At 45.5% G+C, this 12,500-nt stretch overlaps 1 protein-coding gene across 2 annotated transcripts in view; it reads left to right on the plus strand.

Moving 5' to 3' along the window:
- Positions 1 to 551: 551 nt before the first annotated feature.
- The window catches only part of syn1 (synapsin I), a 35,858-nt gene continuing 23,909 nt past the window's right edge, over positions 552 to 12,500 (plus strand). Inside the window, exons 1-7 of one of the 2 annotated variants that reach the window (XM_042102320.1) lie at positions 552 to 2,599; positions 3,468 to 3,525; positions 4,390 to 4,481; positions 4,780 to 4,936; positions 6,892 to 6,981; positions 11,668 to 11,730; positions 12,138 to 12,280. In XM_042102320.1, the coding sequence (XP_041958254.1) occupies positions 2,289 to 2,599; positions 3,468 to 3,525; positions 4,390 to 4,481; positions 4,780 to 4,936; positions 6,892 to 6,981; positions 11,668 to 11,730; positions 12,138 to 12,280 (914 nt within the window). In that variant the 5' untranslated portion in view covers positions 552 to 2,288. The remainder of the gene's footprint in view (positions 2,600 to 3,467; positions 3,526 to 4,389; positions 4,482 to 4,779; positions 4,937 to 6,891; positions 6,982 to 11,667; positions 11,731 to 12,137; positions 12,281 to 12,500) is intronic. The other variant, XM_042102321.1, reaches the window with a different exon arrangement.

The following is a 12,500-nucleotide window of genomic DNA, read 5'->3' on the forward strand; positions in this document are numbered from 1 at the left end:
GTAAGAATCGCCCTCTCTGATGGAGGGGGATTAGCCACCTGATCTCCGTAGCGGTGAGTAAGGATCGTCCTCTCTGATGGAGGGGATCAGCAACCTGAGCTCCCGTAACGATGACACCCGCTTGTGAGTGGGGGCTGCATGGGGGTGCTGTCCGTGGTGCTGAAGTGGCTAGTGCATAAGGATGGAACTCAAACACTGTAGCCTGTAGAGCAGCTAGTGCATAAGGATGGAACTCAAACACTGTATGGTGCTGAAGCAGCTAGTGCATAAGGATGGAACTCAAACACTATAGCCTGTAGAGCAGCTAGTGCATAAGGATGGGCCTCAAACACTGCATGGTGCTGAAGTGGCTAGTGCATAAGGATGGAACTCAAACACTGCATGGTGCTGAAGTGGCTAGTGCATAAGGATGGAACTCAAACACTGTAGCCTGTAAAGCAGCTAGTGCATAAGGATGGAACTCAAACACTGTAGCCTGTAGAGCAGCTAGTGCATAAGGATGTAACTCAAACACTGCATGGTGCTGAAGCAGCTAGTGCATAAGGATGGAACTCAAACACTGCATGGTGCTGAAGTGGCTAGTGCATAAGGATGGAACTCAAACACTGCATGGTGCTGAAGTGGCTAGTGCATAAGGATGGAACTCAAACACTGTAGCCTGTAAAGCAGCTAGTGCATAAGGATGGAACTCAAACACTGTAGCCTGTAGAGCAGCTAGTGCATAAGGATGTAACTCAAACACTGCATGGTGCTGAAGTGGCTAGTGCATAAGGATGGAACTCAAACACTGTAGACTAGAGCAGCTAGTGCATAATGATGAAACTCAAACACTGTAGACTTAGGGAAACTCTCTTGCCCGTTATGCATTAGAGCTATAAAAGGCCCAAAATAGGTTTTACAAAATAAACCCATGACAGATTTTCTAGTCGTAAAGAAAATCACACAATCACTTCAGTTCAAAACAACAGACCTAACTCAATCTTTCTTCTCTGCTCAGTAAAAGGAGATTGATTCATGGAGCAGAAAATAATGGATTCTGAATACCTCTCATTCACTAGGTGGTAACTGGCATTATTGCGTTGGGTTAATGCATTATGTTAATATGGTTAACGTTAGTGATGTAGGGCTTCAAACAGCTGAACGATGGGCGTAATCCTGAGGGAAGCGGGTGGTTGTCAAAAAGAACCTTCACCAAGAGCCCTCCTGGTGAAAGAGAGGGGGGGGGGGGGCTTCGTAAAAATGTAAAAATCTTCCATGCCTGTTCACCAAAGCAAATCAAGGTCTGAACATTTCACTCTGAACAGAAAATGCCGTGGTGTTGAAAACCAGCAGGTAACCTCCCGAATAAGCGATACCTAAATAGAACACCTCCGAGAGTTTGCGTTTATCATCCTGACCTAGATATGCCGAGTGAATGATCAGTGTTTGTTGACATCTCCATTCGAATCTACCGTCGCCTGACAACGCCCCACCCTTCCCCATCCCCCAGCATCAGCACCGCGTCAGCCTCTGCTCCTCCTAACCTGTCCCGCTCGGAGTCCGACCGACGCGCGCGCTCAGGGAAACTGATGTCAAGTCGTGGAAGACGACGCGGGATGTGCAAAAACCCTGATCGGATCCGCGAGGCAGGGAACGGACAATGGATGGCTGATGCGTGATGCAATACCTGGATATTCCACAGCCCCCGCCCGCACCTCCGTTTCCACGCGCCCCGGTACCGAGCAAGGCTGCTTTGGCCAGAGGACGAAGAGAGGAGACCGGATCACACTTCTCGTAACCTCAAACTGATTAGCCTTTACTTTCTGACTTCACTACATCCTTAGCGGAAGGCGTATTTCTAACAGAAACGTGCGCTGATTCCTTTGTTTTCGTGAACGCAGCGCACGGATGGGGATCGTGCATTTGTCCTCAGATGACCAAGTCGGTGTATCGCGTTAGAGTAGACGCGGGAGTAGGCCAATCTGTTGCAAATTAACTCGTCTGTGGGAAGCGACGCATCCGTGACGCTACACCCCTCGGCATTTGATGTCCGCACGCCTAAAGGGTCGCTGACGATTTTTGCCTGTCTCTTCTGCCTGTGCAGTGTCATCGCTGCCTGCATCTGAGCCGGACTGGTAGGTGCCACCGATGACCTGGTGCTGGGAGGTGTGTGATGCATTGACACGACTGGGCCCGACACGACAACTGCAAAGCAATCTCTGTCCGGTTGATGGAGAACTAGATTAACCCAATCAAATATCATTGTGTTCACCTTCTCTTAATCGTTTTATCGTGCACCGGTGCTCATCATGAATTACCTGCGTCGCCGACTATCTGACAGCAATTTTATGTCCAACCTGCCAAATGGCTACTTATCGGACCTCCAGCGTCCCGACCCACCGCAGCAGCCCCCGCCGCAGACCAGCCCCGCGGTGTCGCCCGGACCGCAGGAGAGGCGGCCGCCCGCAAGCCAGTCCTCCGGAGCCGGCTTTTTCTCATCGATCTCCAACGCGGTGAAACAGACCACCGCCGCGGTGGCCACCCTGACCGAAGCCGCTGAGAGAGCCGGTGGCAGCCATGCAAAGATCCTGCTGGTTATTGACGACCAGCAGACCGACTGGTAAGAAATTTTACAGCAATGTCGTGACTTAAAATACACATACATGTTCATACACACAAATGAGAAATAAACCCCAAAATCTGCAGAGGGTCATATATTAGCCAGGCTTATGGTTGCAACTGGTTTATATTGCTCAGTCATGGTTTCAGCCATTGGGCCGGGTATAGTGTAAGATACCTCGGCACTGCATCAGCATCGCCATATGTCTCTCCGAAGGGAGTCGTGACTCGTCTGATATGCAGTCTTCACAGAGAGGGAGACAAGTCACTCATCATCACTTAAGTTTTTTCCCTTCTTACTGTATATTAGATATACTATAGAATGCTAACAGTGCCATTGATTCTTGAAAGCTGGTATCAGACAGCCACAGGGAAGTGATGGCGCGCCAGAGACACACACACACACACACACACACACACGTGTCTGGCCTGACTGATCCCCCGCATGCATGTCCTGCTGTGTCTTTAATCGCAAGTGTGTGACAACGCCATTCAGTTTCTGACAGAGGGAAATGCGATGAATGAACATGCTGTTTTCCTGAATGGAGGGATCCAGCATTACGCCAGCAACATTCCAGCAACATTCCAGCAACATTCCAGCATTACTCCAGTATTACTCCATTTTGTTCCAAAACCATGATTAGTGTCTTTGTGTCTGAGATCTATACTTGCTGCTGAATAAATACTCGTCTGATAGCAATGTACAATGAAAATGATGTTTAAAGGACAGAGAGGCAAATCTGCGTGCATGATTCATAACTGAAAGAAGTGTGTCTTTATTTGTTGAATGGTGTCGCAAAAGCTGGAGCATAAATGCAGCGATGTTGACATTAACCAATTTTTTTATTTTGTTTTTATCTGACCCTCAGGGTGAAGGTGTTCAGAGGCAAGAAGGTCCATGGGGAGTTTGACCTCAAGGTGGAGCAGGTAGGTCTTGTTCCTTTGAGGCCTCTGAGCTGTGGCCTAGCACACATCCTCTCTCAGGGCTGATGCACTACCACACAGCATCAGGTGGGCTGGGGAATATAAATGGGTTGTGCATTTGGCAGGGGTGGAGTTGGGTGGGGTATCAGTGATGCAAGTTTGCAGATGTGATTTGACAGGTTTATACTCTGCCTCAGACACTTGCATTTTCAGACAGACAGATACACACACACACACACACACACACAGACCCACACACACACACACACACACACACACACACACACCCACACACACACACACACAGACCCACACACACACACAGACCCACACACATACACATACACACACACACACACACACACAGACCCACACACACACACAGACCCACACACACACACACACACACACACACACACACACACACACACACACACAGACCCACACACACACACAGACCCACACACATACACATACACACACACACACACACACACAGACCCACACACACACACAGACCCCCACACACACACATACACATACACACACACACACACACACAGACCAACACACACACACACACAGACCCCCACACACACACACACCACACACAGACCCACACACACACACACACAGACCAACACACACACATAGACCCACCCACACACACACACACACACACACACAGACCCCCCCACACACTTGAGTGCCACAGCTGCAAACTCTGATAATGAGTTTTAACTGATGGCCATGCAGTGGAATAGTCCAATAGTGTTATTGTATTATTGCCATGATTCATGGCTCATTGTGATTGGGTTTATTGGCATATTGATTAGCAGCTGTGACTCTGATTGATCCTCCCTCCAGGCTGAGTTCACGGAGATCAGTCTTGTGGCCCACGCCACCGGCAGTTACAGCGTGGACATCGAGGCCATCCGCAACGGCAACAAAATTAACAAGTAAGAGTCACTGACCTCCAGACACTACTGCACGATTTATACATTCACACACACACACACACATTAGAATTCACACAAACGTACACACACACACACACATTAGCATTCACACACACACACACACACACACACACACACATTAGCATTCACACAAACGTACACACACACAGACACACACACACACATTAACATACACACACACACACACACACATTAACATTCACACAAACATACACACACACACACACACACAGCCAGATGTGTGTTTAGTCTTGACTACCATGATTGTGTTTCCCAGGAGTTTCAAGCCGGACTTCGTGCTGATCCGGAAGCATGCTTTCAGCATGGCGAAGAACGGCGACCACCGGAACATCGTCATCGGTCTGCAGTACGCCGGCATCCCGAGCGTCAACTCACTCCACTCCGTCTACAACTTCTGTGACAAACCCTGGGTGGTACGCAGCCAATGAGATGCTTAATTCCATTCTATTCTATTCATTTCTATAGTGTTATTACTGTAACCATAAAAATGACATCAAGTTGCTTTATTGCCGGCCCCAAGGTTTAAATCCCTTTGAGTAGACACACTGACAGTGACAGAGAAGATGTAATGTTGAGCTGATGTCCAATGTAGCCTCTCTGCTTTGCTGAATCATTGTCCTGATTTGAATTATGCGCTAAGCAGCAGTCAGTCCTTCTGAAGCCCTTTCTGTTGCTTTCCAGCCGATTGATTTTTCTGCACCATTGCAGAGTGACACTCGTGTAGCCCTTCTGAAGCCTAACATAATACTACAGTAAAAGTGCCCAGTCTAAAACCTGAGCCTAACATAATACAGTAAAAGTGCCCAGTCTAAAACCTGAGCCTAACATAATACAGTAAAAGTGCCCAGTCTAAAACCTGAGCCTAACATAATACTACAGTAAAAGTGCCCAGTCTAAAACCTGAGCCTAACATAATACTACAGTAAAAGTGCTTAGTCTAAAACCTGAGCCTAACATAATATCACAGTAAAAGTGCCCAGTCTAAAACCTGAGAACAAACACACCTGTCCTCTATACAGAGAGCTAAATGGCTTCAACGCGGCTCTGGCCTCCCCTTTGAGGACAGTAGCGCCGAGACTGCCCAAGGATAGACCGCATGCCTGTGGAGGGGAGAGGACCTTTATTTATTATTAATAATTCCTGACAATGCAGCCCTGTGATCTGCAATGCTGCCTAATGTTGGGGTTGCCGCGCTAAAATATGGATCCCTCTGCAGCTCTGAGTCAGTTCGGATGTCCCCGATTTATGAAAAAATACATCCATTCGCAGTGTTGTGCAATGTTGGACAAATAAGGTTTAAACAAATCATTCCTTTTCTGATGTGCAACACTGGTCCTGCAAAGGAATGAAATGCCCGCACTCTGCTAAAACTCCCATATATTTATTGTGTTGCAAACCCAGCCTGAGGAAGACCCAGCCAGGTCGAAACGTTGCAACACAATAAATATATGGGAGTTTTAGCAGAGTGCGGGCATTTCATTCCTTTGCAGTTCTAGTTCCATTTGCCCTGCACCTCACCGGTGGGGATGTGCACACTTCCACTACTACTCAACACTGGTCCAGCCCTGTTAGCTTATCCATCACCTCACTGTGCTGTTTTGAGTTGGTGTAAACCTCATCTGAATACTCATCTCTGTTGGGTTGTTTAGGCTGAGCTGTGTTGAGTTGTGTTGTTTTGTTGTTATACACCCTGTCTGAATACTGCTCCTCCTGTGCTGTTTTCTGCTGTGTTGTATTGTGTTGTAGTAATCCCTATTTGAATACTGCTCGTCCTGTGTTGTGTTGTGTTGTGTTGTAGTAATCCCTGTTTGAATACTGCTCATTCTGTGTTGTGTTGTGTTGTGTTGTAGTAATCCCTATTTGAATACTGCTGGTCCTGTGTTGTGTTGTGTTGTGTTGTAGTAATTCCTATTTGAATACTGCTTGTCCTGTGTTGTGTTGTGTTGTGTTGTAGTAATCCCTATTTGAATACTGCTCGTCCTGTGTTGTGTTGTGTTATGTTGTGTTGTGTTGTGTTGCGTTGTAGTAATCCCTATTTGAATACTGCTCGCCCTTTGTTGTGTTGTGTTATGTTGTGTTGTGTTGTGTTGTGTTGCGTTGTAGTAATCACTATTTGAATACTGCTTGTCCTGTGTTGTGTTATGTTGTGTTGTGTTGTAGTAATCCCTATTTGAATACTGCTCGTCCTGTGTTGTGTTGTGTTGTGTTGTAGTAATCCCTATTTGAATACTGCTCGTCCTGTGTTGTGTTGTGTTGCGTTGTAGTAATCCCTATTTGAATACTGCTCGTCCTCTGTTGTTTTGTGTTATGTTGTGTTGTGTTGTGTTGTAGTAATCCCTATTTGAATACTGCTCGTCCTGTGTTGCAGTTTGCCCAGATGACCAGATTGTACAAGCAGCTGGGTCCTGAGGAGTTCCCACTGATCGAGCAGGTTTACTACCCCAACCACAAGGAGATGGTGAGTGTGGGCGCTGACTGCCCCACCCTGCCTTACTCCGCCCCAGCCATCTGCCACTACACACTCAGGCCCCAGACACACTCCAGGGATCCCGAGCCATGTCACGTGTGTGTGTGTGAGTGTGTGTGTTTGTGTGTGTGGTGTGTGTGTGTGTGTGTGTGTGTGTGTTTGTGTGAGTGTGTGTGTAAGTGTGTGTTTGTGTGTGTATGTTTGTGTGTGTGTGTGAGTGTGTGTGTGTGTGTGTGTGTTTGTGTTTGTGTGAGTGTTTGTGTGTGTGTGTGTATGTGTGTATGTGTTTGTGAGTCTGTGTGTGTGTGTGTGTGTGTGTGTGTATGTCTGTATGCGTATGTGTAGTGTGTGTATTTGTGTGTGTTTGTGTGCGTGGTGGACACTGCTGGGCCTGTATACTAATGTTGGCCTAGCAGGGCATAATGCCATGAGAAACAGAGCAGGACTCTCCCACTTGTCTGTGTCCAGTCCTTCTGTTAGTTTAGCTGAGAAAAACAAGACTGTTTGATGTGTCCTTATTTAAGAAAGCTCAAAGTCAGGTCAGGCACATACACTCTAAACCCGAACTACCCGAACCCGAACTAAACCCGTAGTCATTACTAGAAAATTGTGTGGAAACCGATTGCCTTAAACCATTCTAGTTTTTACAAAACATAAAACTAAACAGGTTTAGTTGTGTCAACTAATAACCTTATGTTGATGCTGTAGACAAATTAAGCTTACGTTAGTAGTCTTTACTCAAAATCTTTAGTTCACTTAACTTATTGTTTCAGAAGTTGCAGTTGTATAAAATAACTAGGTTAAAATGCATGTTAAAAAGCTCATTAAAATATGAACTAAGTTCTGTAGATAGGCCTAATGTTTTTATTATTTTAAGATTAAGCTACTGTATTAATTTAATTGTTTTATTAAACATTGAAGAGATATTCATCACAATGTATAGGAATGCCTTTTATTATTGATAAAACATGAACAAACAACATTTAAACTCATAAATATTCCACATACACTGTAGATGAAGAACCTATAAAAAAAAGACGAAGAACCTATAAAAAAGAACATAAGAAAACAAACTTTTAGTTCATGTTCATTTACTCAGTTGAAATAAAAGTTTGCTATATCATCTATGAATGCAATAAATGAGTGAATGGACATCGGCTAACATTAGCCAAAAGCTAACCAACATGTGCTGCTATGGTTAGCTAAAACTGTCTACAGACAGAAACACCAATTTCAATGATAAAGTCTGAATTAAACTAAGTAGCACCAAGACAAGTATATTTACACGAAAACATATGTGATATTGTTATAATCTGCCATACACACCCATTGGAAGGTAGCTACCATGAGCTAACTGTCCAAAAGACTACTAGCACACTAACAATGAAGCTAATGTTAATCACATAACTGTCCAAAAGACTACTAGCACACTAACAATGAAGCTAATGTTAATCACGTAAACAAACATTTAGCTAACTATTGGTCAAACATGAACATAATTTACGGTTATTTCATCAGAATAAAAAAATGTCAACAAGTTCATCAGAAAGTTCACCCACCATTTAATGTAGTAGCCTATTTGTCACAGCAGCACAACGCAGGGAGTCATTCATGTCTCTGTGTGGACTGAGAAGCAGGAGGAACGGTTGATGGGAAGAATTTTTATTAGACCCCTCCTCTGCCTTATAACATAGCATAACATTTATCGTTGTCTCTGCTTAACATGATCAGTGCACTGTATATTTTGCTTAAATAGTACAATCAACTCATTTCTTTTAGTTATGACTAAACTAAAGTTTTCACAAAATATACAAACATTAGTAGTGACCACTACTAGCGTAGCATAGATACACAGCAGACTAAATGGTCAGATGCTAGCGCTAGTTTAATGGAGCAGAGTGGAGTTGCACTACTAGCGTAGCATAGATACACAGCAGACTAAATGGTCAGATGCTAGCGCTAGTTTAATGAAGCAGAGTGGAGTTGCAGTACTAGCGTAGCATAGATACACAGCAGACTAAATGAGGAGGACAATGCCCATGGGGAAACCTTTACAAAGACAGATACTGTGGAGCCTGCATAGCCAATATGACAAGGCTGGTGATCAAGTGTCTCTGGGCTCGCCTGATTTATTTCCACACAACCGCTAAAGAGACACCATAAGTCCCAGGCAGAGGAGATAGGAACGCCTGTGCTGTGCATGTGTGTGTGTTTATCTCTGTGTGTAATAGTAATGGAGAGGAACACACTCTATCAAGAGGCTTTAATTCCGCTAGAAGGGTTCTAGAAAGTGCCTCTGAGACTACTCTGGGTACGGTTCTAGATAGTACTTACCTCTGAGGTTTCTGTGGTTACGGTTCTAGATAGCGCCTTTGAGGGTACTGAATGCTGCTGAACAAAAGCTCTTATATAAAAGCTCATAAATATGCAGTGATCTCCATACAGGCCACCTGAGATAGGCCGTAACTCTGCTCTGCTGTGAGGAGCGTGTGTGTGTGTATGTGTGCAGAGTTGTCTGTGTGTCTGTGCAGAGTTGTCTGTGTGTGTTTGTGTATGTTTGTTGGTATTTGTTCTTGTGTGTTTGCTGCATAGTTTACCCCTTGCTGTCTCAGGCTGCTGTTGCTGCTTGCTTTATTTCGTGCAGTGTTTCTGCTCAGAGTTGCTGGCCAGGGAGACATCAAGGGGCCAATGCAGTGCGGAGGTGCAGACAGCGTAGGCCACACAGACAGCGTAAGCCACAGAGACAGCGTAGGTCACACAGACAGCGTAGGTCACACAGACAGCGTAGGCCACACAGACAGCGTAGGCCACACAGACAGCGTAGGCTGACATGATGCAGAGAAGACGTCCTGTTAAAAGGCAGGCAGTCGAGTTGTTCAGCCGTGCTGTGATACACAGTGACATGTCGAGCCAGGCTCTACAAGATGTAGCTGAGCTGCTGGGGACACGTGACGTTTTAGATGGAGACACAATGTGCATGTTTGTGTGTGTGTGTCTGTGTGGGGTGTGCTGGGGCAACATGGAACACGTTGACGATGATTGCTGTGACTGGTCAGGCCATATGTGTGGTAGAACACAATTTAGTGTGTGTGTGTGTTGTTGAGTGTGTGTGTGTGTGTGTGTGTGTGTGTTACTGCAAGGATACAAGGTGCAGGTGGGAGATGTTAATATGCATTGTTATAATTGTTGCTTTTGTTAAGTGTGGACTGAGGCTTCTGTGTTGAGTGTGGTTGCACTGTTTTAGTGTGTGTGGTCAGTGAACTAAAGCGACTGTATTTAACAATTTGCCAATTTCTGAAGCAAATCAGTATTGTTAATATCTTATCAAATTAATCGTCATGGTTCAAGGTCATAGGAAGGACAGATAAACATGCGTTTTCACTCTGCAGTTCTGTGGTTGGGGTTGATCAGCCGTTGAAATGAAATGACTGAACTCAGCTGAGTGTGTATGCAGAGTGTGTTGTTGAAGCATGTGCTGTGTGTGTGTGTGTGTGTGTGTGTGTGTGTGTGTGTGTGTGTTGTGGGTGGATGTGGTTGACTGTGAATTATTACTCTGTGGAGGAGCTGTTTATTGTGTGTGACTAAGTTTGTGTGTGACGTGTGTATGTGAGTGGGCCTGTTGAATGTGTTTGTTATAGCATGTTTTATTGGTAACTATAAACACTGTGATCGACTTAATGTGTGTGACTTAATGTGTCTATGTGTGTGTGTGTGTGTGTGTGTGTGTGTGTGTGTGTGTGTGTGTGTGTGTGTGTGTGTGTAAGTAAGTGAGTGTATCTAATACTGCAATGCACCCCCCCACACACACCTTAGCCCTGGGCGGCAGGCGCTGTGTTCTCTCTCCGCTGATCTAGTCTGGGTTTACAACAGATGGGGCAGCTGATCCCGAAACACCCCTGAATCAGGCCAGAACCGCGCCAGAAGCGCACCAGAGCCGCGCCAGAACCGCGCCAGAGCCACACCAGAGACGACTGCCTGTGGTCATTGAGTTGGTGCAGGGCTTCTCAGATGCAGAGGCTAAGCGTGTGTGTGTGTGTGTGTGTGTGTGTGTGTGTGTTTGTGTGTCTTTTGTGCTTTAATGGGGATGCGCAAAGCCTCCATCACAAAGCCAGGGGGGCCGTCAGTGGAGCACGGCACCATGGAAACCAGGGAGCCTCTCTTTCAGACAGAATAAAGACGAGGGAGAGCTACACACACACACACACACACACACACACACACTCTCTCTCTCTCTCTGTCAGGGCATATGCTGAAGGGAACTAAAGTTAAGGCAACTTGGACTGGTGAAAATATAATTGAACATTAATTGATGAGAGTGAATTAAAAGATGAAAGTGAATTCATCAGTTTATTATGTATGAGATATCTTGTGGGGCAATTTCTTTTCCAGATCTTTGTGAACTGTAGTCTTTCATCAGCTTATCTTAATGGCAACAGATGTTTTATAAATATGCAAATGATGGGTTATCTAAGTGTTTGGTCTAATATATTTCAGGCTGCGGTCTTTCAGTAGCTCCCAGGTTGTCCAAAAAACATCAGTGTCAAAACAAACAGTGAAGCATTGCTCATAAAACCCTTCCTTGCCTGCCTGACTGCACAGCATTGTCCTTGCTCAATCATGGGTTTACTCTGCTTCCTCAACTGCTGCCAAACGCTGATGTCATTTCCTGTTTTGCAGATCACCACGCCCCGATTTCCTGTGGTGGTGAAGATGGGTCACGCCCACTCTGGCATGGGAAAGGTAGGGCTGGAATGTGTTGATTACTGTTTCTTCTGTCGAACTGGCCTAACTTAGATTAGAGTCCGTTAGAAAGCCACAACAGCACAGCATAGGCATTACAGTGCTGGAATCCGTGGGCTTTGGGTTAATGAGTGGTTTACGTCGCTTGAGAAGGGAAACACTAAACTCATTATTCATCATTTACAATAAGAGCTGTACGGGTTGTGTTCGTGAGAAAACATTATTTCGCACGATACTCTCTTTATCTGCGTGATTACAGGAATAAGAAATCCTGCCAGAAATGCTATCGTGACATTTGTAATGTTAGACTATATCACTTCCTGAGTGAAATGACTGTAGCTGACCCGTTGTACGCCTGTCGGGATGCCAGCTCCTAATCAGTGGAGGTGGTGTGATTGTAATTGCAGGTGAAAGTGGACAATCAGTATGACTTCCAGGACATCGCCAGTGTGGTGGCCCTGACCAAGACGTACGCCACCTCTGAGCCTTTTATCGACGCCAAGTACGACGTGCGAATTCAGAAGATTGGAAGCAATTATAAGGCCTACATGTGAGTGGACACCAAAGGCAAAATGAATACACCAAGGTTGCGGTCACTGAACATGCTGTGCAAAGCCAAGTGAAGGAACATCTTGCCCTACAGACAGACAGACAGATTAATGAATAGGCAGACAAACAGACGTGTGTCACTTAATGTGTCTATGCGTGTGTGTGTGTGTGTGTGTGTGTGTGTGTGTGTGTGTGTGTGTGCAGACAGACAGACAGATTAA

The sequence above is a fragment of the Alosa sapidissima genome, chromosome 8, assembly GCF_018492685.1.
Source record: "Alosa sapidissima isolate fAloSap1 chromosome 8, fAloSap1.pri, whole genome shotgun sequence".
NCBI lineage: Eukaryota > Metazoa > Chordata > Actinopteri > Clupeiformes > Clupeidae > Alosa > Alosa sapidissima.